This window comes from Entelurus aequoreus, linkage group LG12, assembly GCF_033978785.1.
Source record: "Entelurus aequoreus isolate RoL-2023_Sb linkage group LG12, RoL_Eaeq_v1.1, whole genome shotgun sequence".
NCBI classification, from domain to species: domain Eukaryota; kingdom Metazoa; phylum Chordata; class Actinopteri; order Syngnathiformes; family Syngnathidae; genus Entelurus; species Entelurus aequoreus.
In genome coordinates this window covers 54,242,345-54,266,276 of record NC_084742.1, presented here as the reverse complement: position 1 = coordinate 54,266,276, position 23,932 = coordinate 54,242,345, and the positions used below count along the sequence as shown (strand labels likewise).

General features: G+C 38.0%; 1 protein-coding gene and 1 long non-coding RNA gene across 2 annotated transcripts; both read right to left on the bottom strand.

Annotated features, from left to right (window-relative positions):
- Positions 1–4,442: 4,442 nt before the first annotated feature.
- LOC133662344 (fish-egg lectin-like) lies at positions 4,443–16,209 on the bottom strand. Its single transcript, XM_062066270.1, has 5 exons — positions 16,109–16,209; positions 15,814–16,050; positions 6,840–7,063; positions 6,641–6,762; positions 4,443–4,676 (listed from the first exon to the last, which is right to left on the bottom strand). Exons 1-5 carry the CDS (start codon positions 16,161–16,163, stop codon positions 4,535–4,537), a joined length of 780 nt encoding a protein of 259 aa, XP_061922254.1. The 5' UTR covers positions 16,164–16,209; the 3' UTR covers positions 4,443–4,534.
- On the bottom strand, positions 9,399–14,163 carry LOC133662346 (uncharacterized). The gene is made up of 3 exons (XR_009828093.1): positions 13,547–14,163; positions 10,851–11,609; positions 9,399–10,778 (listed from the first exon to the last, which is right to left on the bottom strand). It is a non-coding gene; the product is annotated as an uncharacterized LOC133662346 (long non-coding RNA).
- Positions 16,210–23,932: the final 7,723 nt, after the last annotated feature.

Below are 23,932 nucleotides of genomic sequence, written 5' to 3'. Positions count from 1 at the left end.
GTGTGAATGAGAGTGTTTCAGTAGTCAGAATCAGAAATACTTTATGAATCCCCGAGGGGAAATTAAAATTTCCAGCACAATCCCATTCAAGATCAGACAAACATTACAGGGAGACAGAACAGGATCGCTGACGGATCTGCCAACTTCCGGCGCCCCTTTCAAAAAAGGTGAGATATAGGTAAACAATGGGGGGAGGGGGGGGGGTCCCAGACTGGGGCCAAGGGAGTGTGTATTAGAGTATTTCAGTAATGTGTATGAGAGTGTTTCAGTAGTGTGGAAAAGAGTGTTTCAGTAGTGTGTATGAGAGTTTTTCAGTAGTGTGTGTAAGAGTGTTTCAGTAGTCTGTATGAGAGTGTTTCAGTGGTGTGTATAAGAGTGTTTCAGTAGTGTGTATAAGAGTGTTTCAGTAGCCTGTATGAGAGTGTTTCAGTGGTGTGTATAAGAGTGTTTCAGTAGTGTGTATGAGAGTGTTTTAGTACTGTGTATAAGAGTGTTTCAGTAGTGTGTGTGAGAGTGTTTCAGTAGTGTGTATAAGAGTGTTTCAGTAGCCTGTATGAGAGTGTTTCAGTAGTGTGGAAAAGAGTGTTTCAGTGGTGTGTATAAGAGTGTTTCAGTAGTGTGTATAAGAGTGTTTCAGTAGTGTGTATGAGAGTTTTTCAGTAGTGTGTGTGAGAGTGTTTCAGTGGTGTGTATAAGAGTGTTTCAGTAGCCTGTATGAGAGTGTTTCAGTGGTGTGTATAAGAGTGTTTCAGTAGTGTGTATGAGAGTGTTTTAGTACTGTGTATAAGAGTGTTTCAGTAGTGTGTATACGAGTGTATAAGAGTGTGTGTATAAGAATGTTTCGGTAGTGTGTATGAAAGTGTTTCAGTAGTGTGTATAAGAATGTTTCAGTAGTGTGTGTAAGAGTGTTTCAGTAGTGGGTATAAGAGTGTGTGTATAAGAGTATTTCAGTACTGTGTATGAGAGTGTTTCCGTAGTGTGTATAAGAGTGTTTCAGTAGTGTGTATAAGAGTGTTTCAGTAGTGTGTATGAGAGTGTTTCAGTAGTCTGTATAAGAGTGTTTCAGTGGTGTGTATGAGAGTGTTTCAGTAGTGTGTATGAGAGTGTATATGTAGTTTATATACGAGTGTATAAGTAGTTTATATACGAGTGTATAAGAGTGTGTGTATAAGAGTGTTTCAGAAGTGTGTATGAGGGTGTTTCAGTAGTGTGTATGAAAGTGTTTCAGTAGTGTGTATAAGAGTGTTTCAGTAGCCTGTATAAGAGTGTTTCAGTGGTGTGTATGAGAGTGTTTCAGTAGTGTGTATGAGAGTGTTTCAGTAGTGTGTATAAGAGTGTTTCAGTAGTGTGTATACGAGTGTATAAGAGTGTGTGTATAAGAATGTTTCGGTAGTGTGTATGAAAGTGTTTCAGTAGTGTGTATAAGAATGTTTCAGTAGTGTGTGTAAGAGTGTTTCAGTAGTGGGTATAAGAGTGTGTGTATAAGAGTATTTCAGTACTGTGTATGAGAGTGTTTCTGTAGTGTGTATAAGAGTGTTTCAGTAGTGTGTATAAGAGTGTTTCAGTAGTGTGTATGAGAGTGTTTCAGTAGTCTGTATAAGAGTGTTTCAGTGGTGTGTATGAGAGTGTTTCAGTAGTGTGTATGAGAGTGTATAAGTAGTTTATATACGAGTGTATAAGTAGTTTATATACGAGTGTATAAGAGTGTGTGTATAAGAGTGTTTCAGAAGTGTGTATGAGAGTGTTTCAGTAGTGTGTATGAAAGTGTTTCAGTAGTGTGTATAAGAGTGTTTCAGTAGCCTGTATAAGAGTGTTTCAGTGGTGTGTATGAGAGTGTTTCAGTAGTGTGTATGAGAGTGTTTCAGTAGTGTGTATAAGAGTGTTTCAGTAGTGTGTATACGAGTGTATAAGAGTGTGTGTATAAGAATGTTTCGGTAGTGTGTATGAAAGTGTTTCAGTAGTGTGTATAAGAACGTTTCAGTAGTGTGTGTAAGAGTGTTTCAGTAGTGGGTATAAGAGTGTGTGTATAAGAGTATTTCAGTACTGTGTATGAGAGTGTTTCCGTAGTGTGTATAAGAGTGTTTCAGTAGTGTGTATAAGAGTGTTTCAGTAGTGTGTATGAGAGTGTTTCAGTAGTCTGTATAAGAGTGTTTCAGTGGTGTGTATGAGAGTGTTTCAGTAGTGTGTATGAGAGTGTATAAGTAGTTTATATACGAGGGTATAAGAGTGTGTGTATAAGAGTGTTTCAGAAGTGTGTATGAGAGTGTTTCAGTAGTGTGAATGAAAGTGTTTCAGTAGTGTGTATAAGAGTGTTTCAGTAGGTAGTATGAAAGTGTTTCAGTAGTGTGTATACGAGTGTTTCAGTAGTGTGTATGAGAGTGTTTCAGTAGTGTGTATGAGAGTGTTTCAGTAGTGTGTATGAGAGTGTTTCAGTAGTGTGTATGAGAGTGTTTCAGTAGTGTGTATAAGAGTGTTTCAGTAGTGGGTATACGAGTGTATAAGAGTGTGTGTATAAGAGTGTTTTGGTAGTGTGTATGAGAGTGTTTCAGTAGTGTGTATGATAGTGTTTCAGTAGTGTGTATACGAGTGTTTCAGTAGTGTGTATGAGAGTGTTTCAGTAGTGTGTATAAGAGTGTTTCAGTAGTGTGTATGAGAGTGTTTCAGTAGTCTGTATAAGAGTGTTTCAGTGGTGTGTATGAGAGTGTTTCAGTAGTGTGTATGAGAGTGTATAAGTAGTTTATATACGAGTGTATAAGAGTGTCTGTATAAGAGTGTTTCAGAAGTGTGTATAAGAGTGTTTCAGTAGGTAGTATGAAAGTGTTTCAGTAGTGTGTATACGAGTGTTTCAGTAGTGTGTATGAGAGTGTTTCAGTAGTGTGTATGAGAGTGTTTCAGTAGTGTGTATGAGAGTGTTTCAGTAGTGTGTATAAGAGTGTTTCAGTAGTGTGTATACGAGTGTATAAGAGTGTGTATAAGAGTGTTTTGGTAGTGTGTATGAGAGTGTTTCAGTAGTGTGTATGAGAGTGTTTCAGTAGTGTGTATAAGAGTGTTTCAGTAGTGTGTATAAGAGTGTTTCAGTTGTGTGTATACGAGTGTTTCAGTAGTGTGTATGAAAGTTTTTCAGTAGTGTGTGTGAGAGTGTTTCAGTAGTGTGTACAACAGTGTTTCAGTGGTGTGTATGAGAGTGTTTCAGTAGTGTGTATGAGAGTGTTTCAGTAGTGTGTATAAGAGTTTTTCAGTAGTGTGTATACAAGTGTATAAGAGTGTGTGTATAAGAATGTTTCGGTAGTGTGTATGAAAGTGTTTCAGAAGTGTGTATAAGAGTGTTTCAGTTGTGTGTATACGAGTGTTTCAGTAGTGTGTATGAAAGTTTTTCAGTAGTGTGTGTGAGAGTGTTTCAGTAGTGTGTACAACAGTGTTTCAGTGGTGTGTATGAGAGTGTTTCAGTAGTGTGTATGAGAGTGTTTCAGTAGTGTGTATAAGAGTGTTTCAGTAGTGTGTATACAAGTGTATAAGAGTGTGTGTATAAGAATGTTTCGGTAGTGTGTATGAAAGTGTTTCAGTAGTGTGTATAAGAATGTTTCAGTAGTGTGTGTAAGAGTGTTTCAGTAGTGGGTATAAGAGTGTGTGTATAAGAGTATTTCAGTAGTGTGTATGAGAGTGTTTCAGTAGGGTGTATAAGAGTATGTGTATGAGAGTGTTTCAGTAGTGTGTGAGAGCGTTTCAGTAGTGTGTATGAGAGTGTTTCAGTAGTGTGTATAAGAGTGTTTCAGTAGTGTGTATAAGAGTGTTTCAGTAGTGTGTATAAGAGTGTTTCAGTAGTGTGTATGAGAGTGTTTCAGTAGTGTGTATAAGAGTGTTTCAGTAGTGTGTATAAGAGTGTTTCAGTAGTGTGTATAAGAGTGTTTCAGTAGTGTGTATAAGAGTATGTGTATGAGAGTGTTTCAGTAGTGTTTGTGAGAGAAAAACATTTCAGTTGTTTATGTGAGAGCATTTCAGTAGTGTATGTGAGAGGTAATTCTGAATAATGTCCCTAACAGCCCCTCATATCTAAGAGGGGCCCCTCATATAGTAAGTAATGAACAGCCAATATCGTGACTGTTTTAGCTTTTGAAATTATTTTATTTTGAAAAGCAAGCACGGGAAAACCCTTTAGTTCCTGTCGTCTTCCTGTGCGGTCTGGCCTGTGACTCTACATTGTAAGTTTGTGCTTGGACTGTAAACTCATTTTTGTTCTATTTTTGAAGTACAATGGCAATAAACTATGTGTAAATAAAACATAATTATATTGTGCAGGGGAAATAAAACATAATAATATTTTGCAGCCGTTCCTCATGAAATAAAACAATCAGATTTTACAAGTTGTAATAAGACAAGTTGGAAATAGTTTATTTGAATTTATGATTTGAGCAAATTTCTGTTTATCATTTTTCATTCCAAGATAGATTTATATAATCATGCTGTTTATTGTCGTTGATGCGAGAACTGGAAAGAGTTGAGTACATGTTGGTCAATCCAAATCCAAAGGATGATCTTAATGGGTGCACTGCATGAGCAACCCAGAACTGGTCAAGGCCCAGAGTTGTCCCAGGTCGTAGCTGACGGAGGTGATGGCCATGCACATTGGAACAGACGACCAGCCCACGCCTTGCGGGCGACTTCTGCTGATGCCAGTCCTGTTACGACACACACAATATGGAAGTACTACAATGTGCAAGTTTGGTAGGAACTGCGTGTGAATGCCCCATGTGGGCAAGTCGCCCAAGTGCCGACACGTGTGAGTGGAACTGAAATGTTTGAATGTCCAGGCTGAGTGGAGTGTGTGGATGTTGGAACGCTTCCATTGGGATGAGAAATGTGGGATGTATGTTAAGGTTTGTATATTTTCCATTCATTGTCGATGGGGAGAACTTTCTGGGAAATTCCGGGAAAACCGGGACATTCACACAATAATAATAATAATAATAAATAAAATATTTTTTGGAGTACAATCTTATATGTGTTGGATATTGCCAAAATAATAATAATATTAATAAAAATAATAATGATAATACAAATGATAATAATAATAATAATAATAATAATAATAGTAATAAATAGATTATCTTTTTAATGTAGAATCTTATATGTGTGAATGTTTGGACATTCACACAATAATAATAACAATAATCATCATCATCATCATCATCATAATCATAATAATAAAAATAATAATAATAATGATATTAATAATAATAATAATAAATATATGATCTTTTTGGGGTAGAATCTTGTATGTGAAAATGTTGTACATTCAAAAAAATATACTAATAATAAATAGATGATCTTTTTGGGGAAGAATCTTATACGTGTGAATGTTGTACATTCACAAAATAATAATAATAATAATAATAATAATAATAATAGTAATAATAATAATAATAATAATAATAAATAGATTATCTTTTTGGTGTAGAATCTTATATGTGTGAGTGTAGGACATTCACAAAATAATAATAATAATAATAATAATAATAATAATAATAATAATAATAATAATAATAATAAATATATGTTCTTTTTGGATTAGAATCGTATATGTGTGAATGTTGGACAATCACATAATAATAATAATAATAATAATAATAATAATAATAATAATACATACATGATCTTTTTGTTGTAGAATCTTATATGTGTGAGTGTAGGACATTCACAAAATAATAATAATAATAATAATAATAATAATAATAATAATGATAATAATAATAATAATAAATAGATGATTATTTTGGTGTAGAATCTTATATGTGTGAGTGTAGGACATTCACAAAATAATAATAATAATAATAATAATAATAATAATAATAATGATAATAATAATAATAATAAATAGATGATTATTTTGGTGTAGAATCTTATATGTGTGAGTGTTGGGCATTCACACAATAATAATAATAATAACAATAAATAGATTATCTTTTTGGAGTAGAATATTATATGTGTGAATGTTGGACATTCACACAATAATAATAATAATAATAATAATAATAATAATAATAAATAAATTATATTTTTAGTGTAGAATCTTATATGTGTCAATGCTTGGACATTCACACAATAATAATAACAATAATAATAATAATAATAATAATAATAATAATAAATATATGAGCTTTTTGGAGTAGAATCTTATATGTGTGAGTGTTGGACATTCACAAAATAATAATAATAATAATAATAATAATAATAATAATAATAATAATAATAATAATAATAATAAATAGATGATTATTTTGGTGTAGAATCTTATATGTGTGAATGTTGGACATTCACACAATAATAATAATAATTAATAGATGATTATTTTGGTATAGAATCTTATATGTGTGAGTGTTGGACATTCTCAAAATAATAATAATAATAATAATAATAAATAGATTATTTTTTTGGTGTAGAATCGTATATGTGTGAATGTTGAACATTCACAAAATAATAATAATAATAATAATAATAATAACAATAATAATAATAATAATAATAATAATAATAATAATAGTAAATAGATGATTATTTTGTTGTAGAATCTTATATGTGTGAATGTTGAACATTCACACAATAAAATGATATGGCAAGGATCTGGAAAGCTGTAGCGACTCACCTTTGGTAGACCAGACCGCTGGTGCTCACTGCAAAAACACTCCCATCGGCGCTCACGTCGATCATGCTCATCGATGTCGATACCAGTGTCCACCCGCTGCTGGAACATGTGGTCGGCGACACCTGTGGTGAAACCACAACCTTACAGTGGGCAGGCCCTCAGACTAGAACCAGGTCTGCCTTCGTGCGTGTCTCCCCACCTGCGAGACGTACAAGCGGTTACTCTGGTCCACCCCCCAGCATCCGTAGAGGGGTCCGCAGCTGTAGGACTTCATCGCCCGGCCCAGGTAGGTCCAGCTCAGTGAGCCTACTCCCTTAAAGGCCGAGGCGTAGTTGCTCCTCAGGCAGTAGGTGAGGTTGGTGGAGGGAGTCACCCCGACCACCTGACCGTTACCTCCAGCATCCACCTGTTGCAGCAATGATCCTGAAGATGCAGAACAAGGACTCAATGCTCCAGTTGATACCTGTACCGGTATATCAGGGGTGTCCAAACTACGGCCCGCTGGACAAGTGCGGCCCACCAACGTCTTCATTTTGGCCGCAAGGAGATTGCATTCATTTAAAAAATCTGCCATTTTGTAGTCAAAGAGTGGACATTGCAAGCCTTTCAGGTCAATGACCTTTAATTATGCTCTGACTGAACATGGGAGCCACATTTACTGATATGACCCAATGCAAACAACCTTCCCTAGTCATGGTGCAAAAAAAATAATTATCAAACCAACACAAACAATCAACAGACATGGTCACACATAACAAAACCTGCTCATCAACTTTGTGGATATTATAAAAAATGTCCAGTCACTATAAAAAAATTAAAATCCCATTACAAAGCATGATATATATATATATATATATATATATATATATATATATATATATATATATATATATATATATATATATATATATATATATATATATATATATATATATATATATATATATATATATATATATATATATATATATATATATATATATATATATATATATATATATATATATATATATATATATATATATATATATATATATATATATATATATATATATATATGTTATAAATTCCCTTTGTCAGAAGAGTAAGAGAAAGTTCCCTATTTAATATGATAATTGTTGAATATAATTGACTATATTATTGTTGACGTAAACAAGCTATTATTGTAGTCATGCACCTTTAAGTTACGTCTGTTTTGAGTCAGGCAGTTTACCGGGCAGCTATGTTTACTTTTCCGGGGTCCTTCGGGCAATGTGTTGAACAGTGTGTGTACGTGAGAGTGTGCTTAGCTGCTGCTGCTACAAAGCAATATATAAAGAAGAAGTTAAAAAGTAAAACGGTGTCCTTATTCCCTAACCGGAGTACGCTCACGGGTGAAGAGTCCCAGCACAACAACAACAACATCAGTTTAAACATATAGTTCTTTAATATTGGTCCTTCGAGCCGGATTATCTTCACTCGCGACGGAGAAATGGACGCAGCGCTAACAACAGCGGCAGACGGCGGCGCACTCGGAGCAAGACAGCGACAGCTTCCAACTCGTCTAGAAGGCTACCAGGTTAGCCTCCCACAGTCCCTCATTCCTCACGGTGCCCGCGCGGAGGACCGAGGAGAGAGCGTCGGCGCCCAGCGGCTGCAGTCACTCAGCCTACAGACCGAGTCTGTGTGCATGGAGGACCAGCCGCACGGAGCGCACGCTATCCCCGATCGTCCATTTTCGGCGGGAGCGGCCAACAAGGTGAGCGAGTGGAACATGGCGATACATGCTAGAGACTTGCCCAGCCAGCTAACACGCCATATGAGCCAACCATCGGCGGCGCCCGCGAGGCGGAGCTATCAAAGCAGGCAGGGTTCTCCTGTCCTACGGCCACCAGCTAATCTCAATATGAGCGTCCCAACATATCAATCACCCTGGCTAAACTGTCCAGTAGTTCACAGCACCCCTCTGTCACAGCCATCCAGCCTCCATCTTGGATCATCTAGGCTGCTTCAGCATGAGCCACACCTGTCTACACTGCCACATACCATCTCTACAACACTAGAGCTTCAAGCAGCAAAGACTCCTACACCAGGTGGTAGACAGGAGAACTACACACTGACGCAGTCTCTGCCTTCAACTGTGACATCTGCATGGGCACCGCCTCCCCTCACTACGCTGAATGTTTCTATGCTGCAGCCTACACCTCAAGCCTCACAAGTAGCGAGTTATGCCAGCCCACAGACATCAGTTACATCAGGCTACCTGTCTAACCAGCCTACCACCGTGATGATTAACAATGTACAGGACAGAGTGCCACCAGCTGCACAACTGCAATACCTGCCCAGGCAGACAACACCAGTAAATCCAGCGCCAGTGTGGCAATACACCCCACTCCCGTCTGCACAGCCCGTGGAGCAACACGCTCCACTGTTTGCACAACCAGCCTATCAATCCCCACAGATAGCAACAGCGCCATATTCTGCACCACAGCTACCTGTTGCGGCTGGCACTCCGCCAGTTATCAATCCATCGCCCTACAACGCTGCCACTCCCCTGGGGACGGTCTATCAGCCTCCATCAACCATCGCTACACAGCAATTACACCAGTCACCACTGCCAACGCAGAACCAACAGCTGCAACTCTACCAGCCTGTGTATCCGCCATCAACTCAGCCAGCATATCAACTGGTGTCTCCCCCTGCTGGTTTCACTCTGCAACAGCCCCCATCAACTCAACAGGTTCAGTACAGTCCCCAGTCTCAGTATACGCCACTACAGGTACCTTACACTACCCAGTCCCCCAGACAGCCTGTTCCAATACCTGAACTGCCTAAGTTGGTGCATGACAGTGAGAGAGAGTTTGCTGATTTAAAAATGGCGTTAGATCACCTGCTCAATCCACACACTGAACTTTCTGAACATTACAAATACCGTGTGCTTATGGAACACTTGATCCTGGATGAAGCTAAGCTAATAGCTCAGTCACACAGACATTATGTACAGCCCTACACCGCCGCCATGCAGGCTTTGCAGAGACAGTACGGGCAGCCACATCAGTTGGCACAAAGTGAGATTGCAGCCATCCTGAACTCTCCTGATGTCAAATCAGGAGACCCCAAAGCCTTCCAGAGCTTCGCCCTCAACGTTGACTTGCTAGTGGGAATGCTAACCTCATTGGAAGGGCCTAATGGGATGGAAGTGATGTCTACTGGCCATGTTGACCGGCTACTTAGCAAACTCCCTAGACACATGAGAGACAATTTTGTGGAGCATCTGCAGGTTCAGGGGCGCCTCAGCACCAGCAGCCTAAATCCATACAACCTCAGAGACCTCGCAGAGTGGCTCAAGGTGAAGGCAGAAGCTCAGAGACTGTCCGCAAAAATGGCACAGCGCCATCGAGCTGAAGGAGCACCGCCTGCCAATCGAGACAGACCTGTTCCTTCTCCCCGGCCTCGGACTCGGCCTGTTTCTGTGTATCACGGCGCAGACCAGCCCAAATCAGCCGAAACGACTCGGCCAGCAGCTAAGCAACAAAAGTTTAAAAGGATGTGTCTCTTCTGCAAGAGTACAGAGCACTACTTGTCGCAGTGTCCAGACATTATTCAATGCTCAACACAGGAAATTGAGAAGTGGATAGCAGGCGGAAAGCGCTGTCGTAACTGTGGCCGTACTAACCACGATGAAGAGAGCTGCACATTAAAGAAACCTTGCAGTGAGTGTCAGGAGATCCACCTGAGAGTGCTGCATGACATCACCAGGCCGGGCCCCCAAATCTTCCTCATCACACCCAAAGACTGCACCTCAGCGGCTAACTCGATGCAGGGAGGGAAAGTATACCTCAAGGTGGTGCCAATCATTATCAGTCATGGGACCAGATCACTGCAGACCTATGCAATCCTCGATGATGGAGCTGAACGCACCATAATACTCCCAGCTGCAGTTCGAGACCTGAAGCTCAGGGGCAGAGCAGAGTCCCTCACCCTGCGGACTGTTCGTCAGGATGTGGTTCACCTCACTGGAGCATCAGTTGACTTTCATGTAGCTTCTCCAGCATCACCATCACAGCAGCATTTGGTTGAGAGGGCCTACACAGCAGGTCGACTCACCCTGACAGAGCAATCCTATCCAATAGCAGCGCTCCAGAGACGCTACCATCACCTGAGAGGATTACAACTGCAGAGCTTCAATAAGGTGCAACCACTGCTGCTCCTTGGTGCAGATTACACTCACCTGATCACTGCTACAGAACCTGTGAGGTTTGGCCCAAAGGGAGGACCCGTAGCTATCCATACAGCACTCGGCTGGACGCTTCAAGGCCCAGATGGTTCCCAGTCCCCCGCTGCATCATGCTACTACACCGCCTTCAAGCCTACACCAGATGACATCTACCAACAAGTCGAACGCCTCTGGCAGCTTGATGTGCTCCCATTCCGTAGCGAGCGGCTAGCAGTGCGGTCTCGCCTGGACCAGGAAGCGGTGAGCGTCTTGGAAGCACGCACTAAGAGAGTGAAGGTTGGTGACACACTTCGCTACACTACACCCCTGCTCCGGATAAAAGGTGCACCACCACTAAAAGCAGATGTTGAAGCAGTGATGCCAAAGCTACGCAGTACAGAGAGACGACTGCTTAAAGACACTGTCAAAGCTAAAATATATGAAGCAGAGATCCAGAAGCTTATAGATGGTGGGTGTGTCACAAAGCTCCAGGAGGGAGAGGGAAACAGCTCCAGAGAGTCATGGTTCATACCTCATCACCTCGTCCATCATAATGGCAAACATCGCCTTGTCTTTGACTGCTCCTTTAATCATGGTGGTCTCTCTCTCAATGAGCAGCTTCTCCCAGGTCCAACCCTCGGCCCATCTCTCATCGGGGTCCTCCTGCGGTTCCGCCAGCACGCTGTCGCCATCAGTGGAGATATCCGAGCCATGTTCCACCAAGTTCGGCTGCTACCGGAGGACCAGCCGTTGCTGAGGTTTGTTTGGAGAAACCTGCAAAGGGAGAAACAGCCTGACGTATACCAATGGCAGGTCTTGCCATTTGGTACCACAAGCAGCCCGTGTTGTGCAACATTTGCCCTGCAAAAACATGTCAAGGAATGTGCTGCAGGAAATGAAGACATCCTGCAGTCCATCGAACAGTCTTTCTACGTGGACAACTGTCTGCAGAGCCTGTCAACGACTGAGTCAGCCAAGCTCCTGGTGGACAAGATGCGACAATGTCTGGCCTCAGGAGGATTTGAGATTCGACAGTGGGCAAGTAACTTCTCATGTGTTGTCTCCCACTTGCCTTCCAGTGCCCGATCTGAAAGCACAGAGCTGTGGCTGGCCGAGAAATGCAACGATCCACAGGAGCCAGCCCTTGGTCTGCGGTGGTATTGTCCATCTGATCGGCTTGGTTTCAAGCCAAAGCCCCCAGAGAGTGAGACCCCTACTATGCGGTACATCTATAAGGTACTCGCCCGCCAGTATGATCCGATCGGGATCATTATCCCGTACACTACACGAGCCAAGATTCTCGTCCAGAGACTGTGGGCAAAGAAGAGGAGCTGGGACGACCCGAATCTCCCTCCTGACATCCTCCAGGCCTGGTCCAGCTGGGAGAGAGAACTCCCCGAGCTGGCCAACATCTCCATCCCTCGGACCTATGCACCATTGGAGCTTGCTACCGACACCACAGAGTACACTCTCCACGTCTTCTGTGACTCCTCTGAGCAAGCCTACGGGTCAGTGGCATATCTCACCACAAGAACTAATGACACTGTCTATGTCTCATTTGTGATGGCAAGGTCTAGAGTGGCCCCAAAACGCCAGCAGTCAATGCCACGGTTGGAGCTCTGTGCAGCGCTGACAGGAGCCCAGCTGTCCTCCCTCCTTCACAAAGAGCTCACCTTGTGTATTGCCCAGACCTTCTTATGGACTGACTCCACAACAGTTCTCACCTGGCTGACATCTCAGTCGTGCAGGTTCAAGGTTTTCGTGGGAACAAGGGTTTCTGAGATCCAGGAGCTGACTGCCTCACACACCTGGAGGTATGTGGATACAGCTAACAATCCGGCCGACGATCTCACCCGTGGAAAGATGTTAGCTGAGCTGGCTGCGCCAAATCGTTGGATCCTGGGACCAGCATTCCTTTGCCGTCCACCGGATGAATGGCCATCCTGTCCTAGCATCACAGAGCCAGAGGACCGTGGTGAGTTAAAACACAGCGTTTTTTGTGCTCTCACACAGACCAGCTCACCACCCAAGATACCAGATCTCACCCGGTTCAGCAGCTGGAGAGAGTTGGTCAAGGCCACGCAACAGTCTCTTCATGGGGCGGCAGCCGACCCTGCTTCACCCCTGTGTGACCTAAGAGATGCTGAAGTCCACCTGCTCAAAACCAGCCAAACAGACTGCTTCTCTGAAGAAATCAGATGCCTCAGAGCCGGCAAGCCTGTGCCACCCAGCAGCAGGCTGAGTACGCTCGCCCCAGAATTAGACCCGACATTGGGTCTTATACGGGTTGGAGGACGCCTGCGCCGTTTAGAGAGCTCTATCCCCACTGACACTCACCCAATACTGTTGGATCCCCGTCATGCAGTCACCACACTCCTCATTAAAGAGATGGATGCTCAGCTACACCACCCTGGACCTGATAGGGTGTTTGCAGAGATGAGGCGCTACTACTGGGTTCTGCGAGGGAGGCAGGCTATCAAAAAGTATCAGAGAGCTTGCAATGGTTGCATGAAGTGGAGAGGGAAGCCAGTGGTGCCGAGGATGGCAGACCTGCCCTCAGCCCGTCTGCGGCTGCTCAAGCCTCCATTCTTCTCAACAGGCGTGGACTGCTTTGGCCCGTACATGGTCAAGGCTGGGAGGCGAAGTGAAAAGCGCTGGGGGATCATTTTCAAATGTCTCACGACGAGATGTATACATCTGGATCTACTCACCAGCCTCGACACAGATGCTTTCCTCCTCGCACTGAGACGGTTCATCGCACGGAGAGGCACTCCCTTTGAGGTCCTCTCTGATCAGGGGACTAACTTCAGAGGAGCAGATAAGGAGCTGAAGGAGGCCTTTGCAGCAATGGAATCACAGTTGCAGGAGCGGCTTGCAGAAAAACAGATTAAGTTCCGTCTTAACCCACCAGCATCTCCCCACTTTGGTGGTGTCTGGGAGCGTGAGATTCAATCAGTCAAGAAATCCCTGCAAGTGGTCATAGGTGCACAAGTGCTCCAAGAAGAGGTTCTGCTCACACTCCTAATCGAAGTGGAAGGCATCCTCAATGCCAAGCCTTTAGGATATGTATCCTCGGATGTGGCCGATCCAGACCCAGTGACGCCCAGCATGTTGTTGATGGGGCGGCAGGATGCCTCTCTTCCACAAGTTGCCTATGCTCCTGACACCCTCACCAGGAGGCGCTGGCGTCATTGCCAGATGATGGCCGACCACTTCTGGACACAGTTCATCAGAAACTACTTGCCCTCTCTTCAAACCCGCCAGAGATGGCGCCAACACACAGATCATCTCCCCCTGGACACAGTTGTGATGATTGTTGATCCTCAGCTTCCACGGGCCCACTGGCCAATGGGCAGGGTGGTGAAGTTAAATGCAAGTGATGATGGATGTATACGGACTGCTGAAGTCAAAGTTGGAGAGAAGACTTACGTGAGACCAGTTGCTCGGCTGGTCCAGCTGTCAGCTCTTCCTGAGGATAATCCTGTTTAAAGGACTGTTGTGGGAATTTATGTTTGTTTCAAAATTGCCATGCTATTTAGGGGGCGGCTGTTATAAATTCCCTTTGTCAGAAGAGTAAGAGAAAGTTCCCTATTTAATATGATAATTGTTGAATATAATTGACTATATTATTGTTGACGTAAACAAGCTATTATTGTAGTCATGCACCTTTAAGTTACGTCTGTTTTGAGTCAGGCAGTTTACCGGGCAGCTATGTTTACTTTTCCGGGGTCCTTCGGGCAATGTGTTGAACAGTGTGTGTACGTGAGAGTGTGCTTAGCTGCTGCTGCTACAAAGCAATATATAAAGAAGAAGTTAAAAAGTAAAACGGTGTCCTTATTCCCTAACCGGAGTACGCTCACGGGTGAAGAGTCCCAGCACAACAACAACAACATCAGTTTAAACATATAGTTCTTTAATAATATATATATATGTATTTATATATATATATATATATATATATATATATATATATATATATATATGTATATATATATATATATATATATATATATATATATATATATATATATATATATATATATATATATATATATATATATATACATATATATATATATATATTAGTCAGGGGTCCCCAAATAAAAAAAAATATATATAAAACAAAATTATATATATATATATATTTTTTTTTTTTTTATTGGGATACAAAAAATATAAAATATATATTTTATATATATATGTATAAAAATTAATTTAAAAAATAATACAAAATAAAAATGAAAATAAATATATATATATATACCTGTATATATATATATATATATATATATATATATATATATATATATATATATATATATATATATATATATATATATATATATATATATATATATATATATATATATATATATATGTTATTTTTTTAATTTTTTTTTTAATTTGTCCTTTCTAATCCATTTTCTACCACTTGTTACTCTCGGTGTCTCCTAGCCGCTCAGGCAAATCATATTGTCTAAAAATGCATTTTCCCATCGATAACGTGACATCATTGCGCTCGGAATATATATATATATATATATATATATATATATATATATATATATATATATATATATATATATATATATATACAGCCCGGCCCCCGGCCATATTTTGTTTTGTTGGGCATCAACGTTGTCTCAATTTACAAATACAACTATTTTGCAAAGTTGTTTCAAAGTCTGTTTTAAGGACATCTACGTACAATCAACGTTGTATCAACGTCTTGTGCCTGCTGGGATTACACTTTTTAATAGAGAAAAGGTGTTACGGAAAAGCAAGAAAAAGCGGGGTTTGCTCTCTGGGTCTCTAATTAAGTAGCGCTGGGTGCAAAACTTTTATCACCAACTGTGGCTGTAGACAACCTCCTAATGTTACCTGCATCAACCCCACAAGATGGCGGTATCTGTACGTGCCGTACGATGAGACACCTGTATCTATGTTACAATACTCGGACCAGGTCGCGCAACGTCACCTGAGGACGGACGAAATTCGCCCGCTATGAACTTGTAGACCTTGTTGGTGTAGTCCACGCCCCAGATCCCAGAAGGTCCCACCGAGACGTCCTTGAGGGACACGGAGCCCAGCCTGTACCAGGAGGTCCCGCTCAGGAAGTAGACTCGGTTGTAGCTGCTCCTGGCCAAAACCTGACCATGGCCCGCCGCGATCTGGCGAGCGCTGGACAGTCTGGGAGCTTCCTTGCAGGTCCAGGCTATCGGGGAAAGGTTTTCAGTGTAAAAACGAGGGATTTGAATTGTATTTTTTTTTACCTCGAGTGGCGGCCAGGTGACAGAGCACCAGCAGGAAGCCCACGGTAACTTTCATGCCGTCTTTTTGATGGAGGTTGTGGGTGTCTTGAATCACGCCTGCTTCGCCCACAAAGAAGCGCTAATAAGGAGTCTGTTAAGCTAGAACTAGCCAGCGCCAGGCTGGATAATCCCTGCACACATAGCAATTCTTCTAGAATAATATACAACTCACATAATGTTTTTTCTGCGTCAGAGGTGGACATGCATTTTACTGAGGTGGCAAACAATCTAAAAATTCCTGTCATATCAATTCCTAGATATGGTCGAAATTATTTAAAGTGCACTATGCATAATAAACGTAACATTATTAATATTGCTACTACGGATACTTTCAACAAAAACTCCTCAAAACAGCCCACTACCTATAATATGGGCTTTTTAAACATAAGGTCATTGTCTTCCAAAACGTTATTAGTTAATGAAGTCATCAGAGACAACAATCTTGATGTCGTTGGTTTAGCCGAGACCTGGCTCAAACCAGACGAATTTTTTGCGCTGGGTGAGGCGTCTCCTCCTGGCTATGCGGGAACGCATATTGCCCGCCCCATTAAAAGGGGTGGGGGTGTTGCACTAATATACAACAAAAACTTTAGCCTTACCTCGGACCTAAATAATAAATATAACTCGTTTGAGGTGCTCACTATGAGGTTTGTCACACCGCTGCCTCTCCACCTGGCTGTCATCTACCGCCCCCCTGGGCCCTATTCGGACTTTATCAATGAATTTTCAGAGTTCGTTGCTGATCTAGTGACGCACGCCGACAATATAATCATAATGGGAGACTTTAACATCCATATGAATACCCCATCGGACCCTCCATGCGTGGCGCTCCAGACTATAATTGATAGCTGTGGTCTTACACAAATAATAAATGAACCCACGCATCGCAACGGTAATACGATAGATCTAGTGCTTGTCAGGGGTGTCACCACCTCTAAAGTTACGATACTCCCGTACACTAAAGTAATGTCCGATCATTACCTTATAAAATTCGAAGTTCGGACTCATTGTCAACAAACTAATAATAATAATAATAACTACTATAGCAGCCGCAACATTAATACTGCCACAACGACGACTCTTACTGACCTACTTCCTTCAGTAATGGCATCATTCCCAAATTATGTGGGCTCTATTGATAACCTCACTAACAACTTTAACGACGCCCTGCGCGACACCATTGATATTGTAGCACCGCTAAAGCTAAAAAGGGCCCCTAAAAGGCGTACCCCATGGTTTACAGAAGAAACTAAAGCCCAGAAATTATCATGTAGAAAGCTGGAACGCAAATGGCGTGCGACTAAACTTGAGGTTTTCCATCAAGCATGGAGTGATAGTTTAATAACTTATAAACGCATGCTTACCTCAGCTAAAGCTAAATATTACTCAAATCTCATCCACCTCAACAAAAATGATCCTAAATTTTTGTTTAGTACAGTAGCATCGCTAACCCAACAAGGGACTCCTCCCAGTAGCTCCACCCACTCAGCAGATGACTTTATGAATTTCTTTAATAAGAAAATTGAACTCATCAGAAAAGAGATTAAAGACAATGCATCCCAGCCACAACTGGGTTCTATTAACACAAATATGACTGTATATACGACGGACATTGCCCTCCAAAATAGTTTCTCTCTCTTTGATGAAATAACATTGGAGGAATTGTTAAAATGTGTAAATGGGACAAAACAAACAACATGTTTACTTGACCCAATTCCTGGGAAACTTATCAAGGAGCTTTTTGTTTTATTAGGTCCATCAGTGTTAAATATTATAAACCTATCACTTTCCTCTGGTACTGTTCCTCTAGCATTCAAAAAAGCGGTTATTCATCCTCTACTCAAAAGACCTAACCTCGATCCTGACCTCATGGTAAACTACCGGCCGGTGTCCCACCTTCCGTTTATCTCGAAAATTCTCGAAAAAATTGTCGCACAGCAGCTAAATGAACACTTAGTGACTAACAATCTCTGTGAACCTTTTCAATCCGGTTTCAGGGCAAATCACTCTACGGAGACAGCCCTCGCAAAAATGACTAATGATCTATTGCTGACGATGGATTCTGATGCTTCATCTATGTTGCTGCTTCTTGATCTTAGCGCCGCTTTCGATACTGTTGATCATAATATTTTATTAGAGCGTATCAAAACGCGTATTGGGATGTCAGACTTAGCCTTGTCTTGGTTTAACTCTTATCTTACTGACAGGATGCAGTGTGTCTCCCATAACAATGTGACCTCGGACTATGTTAAGGTAACGTGCGGAGTTCCCCAGGGTTCAGTTCTTGGCCCTGCACTCTTTAGTATTTACATGCTGCCGCTAGGTGACATTATACGCAAATACGGTGTTAGCTTTCACTGTTATGCTGATGACACCCAACTCTACATGCCCCTAAAGCTGACCAACACGCCGGATTGTAGTCAGCTGGAGGCGTGTCTTAATGAAATTAAACAATGGATGTCCGCTAACTTTTTGCAACTCAACGCTAAGAAAACGGAAATGCTGATTATCGGTCCTGCTCAACACCAACATCTATTTAATAATACCACCTTAACATTTGACAACCAAACAATTAAACAAGGCGACTCGGTAAAGAATCTGGGTATTATCTTCGACCCAACTCTCTCGTTTGAGTCACACATTAAGAGTGTTACTAAAACGGCCTTCTTTCATCTCCGTAATATCGCTAAAATTCGTTCCATTTTGTCCACAAGCGATGCTGAGATCATTATCCATGCGTTCGTTACATCTCGTCTCGATTACTGTAACGTATTATTTTCGGGCCTCCCTATGTCTAGCATTAAAAGATTACAGATGGTACAAAATGCGGCTGCTAGACTTTTGACAAAAACAAGAAAGTTTGATCATATTACGCCTATACTGGCTCACTTGCACTGGCTTCCTGTGCACCTAAGATGCGACTTTAAGGTTTTACTACTTACGTATAAAATACTACACGGTCAAGCTCCTGCCTATCTTGACGATTGTATTGTACCATATGTCCCGGCAAGAAATCTGCGTTCAAAGAACTCCGGCTCATTAGTGATTCCCAGAGCCCAAAAAAAGTCTGCGGGCTATAGAGCGTTTTCTATTCGGGCTCCAATACTATGGAATGCCCTCCCGGTAAAAGTTAGAGATGCTACCTCAGTAGAAGCATTTAAGTCTCATCTTAAAACTCATTTGTATACTCTAGCCTTTAAATAGACTCCCTTTTTAGACCAGTTGATCTGCCGTTTCTTTTCTTTTCTTTTCTACTCTGCTCCGGGGTGGACCGCTAGCCTGTCCATCAGATGGGGACATCTCTACGCTGCTGACCCGTCTCCACTCGGGATGGTTCCCGCTGGCCCCACCATGGACTGGACTTTCGCTGATGTGTTGGACTTTCACAATATTATATCAGACCCACTCGACACCGAGGATGTCGTTGTGGCTTGTACAGCCCTTTGAGACACTAGTGATTTAGGGCTATATAAATAAACATTGATTGATTGATTGATTGAAACTCAACAGGTTTTTCACGTCCAGAGAGCTCAGGAGGTGGTTTATGTATTGTACTGTAAGATGTCGGATTTGTCATATTGTCACTGACACTAAGTCTCACTGTGGGAAAATACTCTTTTAAATGGAGTCTGATTTTAGTACACAGGACTTTTTGGAAGGATCTGAATTGAATGAAAGAAATATACAATAAATATGATATATTATTTTTAAATAGGTCACTTTTATTAGGGGGAAATCCCACACTTTTTTGTAAATAAGCATGCAAATGAATATAATACAACAAAAACAACTAAAAAATAAATTTAAAATTACATTTAAAATCCAATTTAAATTTGTATTTAAATTTAAAAATGGATTCAAAATTAAAAGTAAAATCTTATTCAATTAAATTTTAATTTTAATTAAATCATGTTAAATCAAATTCAATTAAATTCAGTTAAACTAGGTGACACCACTTAAAAGAGTTTACATTAAAAACTGTTCAACTAGGGGATTTGTTTCATGTAATTTAATGGGCTATTTTAAATTGATCGAAATTAAATTAAATAAAAACATAACAGATTATGTAAATTTAAAAAAAATAATTTAAATGTTACTTTAACCAAGGAATATCTCCGTGTTTTTTGTAAAAAGGCATGCATCTGAATATAATAAAGTACAACAAAAATTTTAAAAAAATTAAAATGACATTTAAAATGACATTTAAAATCCATTTTAAAATGTAATTTAAATTTAAAAATGGATTCAAAATTAAAAGTAAAATCGAATCCAATTACATTTAAATTTAGATTGAATCATGTTCAATCAAATTCAATTAAATTATATTAAATTTAGTTAAACTAGATGAGAGCACTTAAAAGAGTTTACATTAAACATTGTTTAATTATGGGATTTTTTTTTTCATGTAATGCAATGGGCTATCTTAAATGGATATAATTGAAATAAAATAAAAACATAACAAATTATGTAAATAAAAAAATACAAAAATTAAATGTTACTTTAACCAAGGGATATATCCGTGCTTTTTGTAAAAAGGCATGCATCTGAATATAATACAGTACAATGAAAACAATTAAAAAAAGAAATGTAAAATTACATTTAAAATCCAATTTCAAATTGTATTTAAATTTCAAAAAAGATTCAAAATTAAAAGTAAAATCTAATCCAATTACATTTCAATTTAGATTAAATCATGTTCAATCAAATTCAATTCAATTCAATTCAATTCAGTTAAACTAGTTGAGAGCACTTAAAAGAGTTTAGATTAAACATTGTTTAATTAAGGGATTTTTTTTTTTCATGTAATGCAATGGGCTATCTTAAATGGATCTAATTGAAATTAAATAAAAACATAACAAATGACGTAAATTTAAAAAAAATATATTTAAATGTTACTTTAACCAAGGGATATCTCCGTGCTTTTTGTAAAAAGGCATGCATCTGAATATAATAAAATACAATACAAACTATTAAAAAAACACATTTAAAAAGACATAAAAAAATCCAATTTAAAATGTAATTTATATTTAAAAATTGATTTAAAATTAAAAGTAAAATCTAAGCCAATTACATTTTAATTTAGATTAAATCATGTTCAATCAAATTCAATTAAATTCTATTAAATTCAGTTAAACTAAATGAGAGTACTTAAAAGAGTTTACATTAAACATTGTTTAATTATCGGATTTTTTTTTCATGTAATGCAATGGGCTATCTTAAATAGATATAATTGAAATAAAATAAAAACATAACAAATTATGTAAATAAAAAAATACAAAAATTAAATGTTACTTTAACCAAGGGATATATCCGTGCTTTTTGTAAAAAGGCATGCATCTGAATATAATACAGTACAATGAAAACAATTAAAAAAAGAAATGTAAAATTACATTTAAAATCCAATTTAAAATTGTATTTAAATTTCAAAAAAGATTCAAAATTAAAAGTAAAATCTAATCCAATTACATTTCAATTTAGATTAAATCATGTTCAATCAAATTAAATTAAATTAAATTAAATTCAGTTAAACTAGTTGAGAGCACTTAAAAGAGTTTAGATTAAACATTGTTTAATCAGGGGATGTTTTTCATGTAATGCAATGGGCTATTTTAAATGGATTTAATTGAAATGAAATAAAAACAAAACAAATGATGTAAATTTAAAAAATATATATATTAAATGTTACTTTAACCAAGGGATATATCTGTGCTTTTTGTAAAAAAAGGCATGCATCTGAATATAATACAATACAATACAAACTATTAAAAAAATAAATTAAAAAAGACATTAGAAATCAAATTAAAAATTTAATTTATATTTAAAAATGGATTCAAAATTAAAAGTAAAATGTAATCCAATTACATTTAAATTTAGATTAAATCATGCTCAATCAAATTCAATTAAATTCAATTAAATTCAGTTAAACTAGGTGAGACCACTTAAAAGAGTTTATATTAAACATTGTTTAATTAGGGCAGTGGTCCCCAACCACCGGGCCGCACAAGAAATTAAAAAAAATATATATATATATATATATTTTTTTAAATTTATTTATTTTTTATTTTTTTTTAATGAAATCAACATAAAAAACACAATATATACATTATATATCAATATAGATCAATACAGTCTGCAGGGATACAGTCCGTAAGCACACATGATTGTATTTATTTATGTTAAAAAAATAAAAAATAAAAATTAAATTACCCCCCCCCAACCGGTCCGTGGGACAAATTTTCAAGCGCAGCTACAAAAAGGTTGGGGACCACTGAATTAGGGGATTTGTTTCATGTAATGTAATGGGCTATCTTAAATGGATATAATTGAAATTAAATAAAAACATAACAGATGACGTAAATTTAAAAAAACAACAATTAAATGTTACTTTAACCAAGGGATATCTCTGTGCTTTTTGTAAAAAGGCATGCATCTGAATATAATACAATACAATAAAAAATTTTAAAATAAATACATTTAAAATCAAATTTAAAATCCAATTTAAAATGTAATTGAAATTTAAAAAATTGATTCAAAATTAAAAGTAAAATCTAATCCAATTACATTTAAATTTAGATTAAATCATGTTCGATTAAATTCAATTAAATTCAATTAAATTCAGTTCAACTGGATGAGACCACTTGGAAGAGTTTACATTAAACATTGTTTAATTAGGGTATTTTTTTTCATGTAATGTCATGGGCTATCTTAAATGGATCTAAATGAAATGAGATAAAAACTTAACAAATGATTTAAATGTTTAAAAAATACCTTAAATGTCTTAACAGATATGTTACTTTAACCAAGAGATACCCCACTGCTTTTTGTAAAAAGGCAGGCATCTGAATGCAATACAATACAATGATAAAATGTAAAATAAAAATTGAAATGAAATGAAATTTTCAAATGAAATTTAAAATGTAATTTAAAATGATATTTCAAAGTAAAATTAAATCAAATTAAAATAAAAAATAAAATTCAATCAAATTCTATAAATTTTAATTAAATTCAGTTAAATTAGATGAGACCACTAAAATAATTTAAATTAAACACTGTTTAATTAGGTAGGTTTGTAATATAATGTAATGAACTATCTTAAATGGATCTAAATTAAATTAAATAGAAACATAACAAATTATGTACATTTTTAAAAATTACTTAAATATCTTAATAGATATGTTACTTTAACCAAGGGAAACCACAATGCTTTTTGTAAAAAAAAAAAAAAAAGGCAGGCATCTGAATATAATACAATACAATGACAAAATTTAAAATGAAATTTAAAATTAGATTTTAAAATGAAATTTAAAATTACATTTTAAAATTAGATTTAAAATTACATTTTAAAAATAAATTTAAAATTACATTTTAAAATTAGATTTCAAAGTAAAATTAAATAAAATTAAAAATAAAAATAAAATTACTTCAAAGTAAATAAAATTCAATGAATTTCAAGTAAATTCAGTTAAATTTTCAAAAATCGATTTAAGAATTAAAAACTACAAATAAAAAAAAATTAAAATAATAAAAACGTTATTTTATCATTAATATTATAATTTTTTTAAATAAGAATACTTTTTTTTTTTAAATAGTTTTATTAGGCCGTCTCCATGCAACCAGAAGGAGCTTTTCTGACCTGCTGTTTTGAGAAAAGTTTCACTATACTAATTGGTGTTCATAATCAGCCTGACCTAAGCCTTGATGATAAATACATGTGATTAAAACATTTTCTGCCGCCATAAAAGTGCGTAAGAAGCAGGAGTCACCCTCCCATAATTCCCTTGTGCG

Coding starts and splice junctions, on each gene's coding strand:
- LOC133662344 (XM_062066270.1), bottom strand. CDS start 16,163: ATGAAAGTTACCGTGGGCTTCCTGCTGGTGCTCTGTCACCTGGCCGCC. Junction 16,051..16,108: donor TCACCTGGCCGCCACTCGAG/GTAAAAAAAAAT, acceptor TTTCCCCGATAG/CCTGGACCTGCAAGGAAGCT. Junction 4,677..6,640: donor AGCGGTCTGGTCTACCAAAG/GTGAGTCGCTAC, acceptor GTGTCGTAACAG/GACTGGCATCAGCAGAAGTC.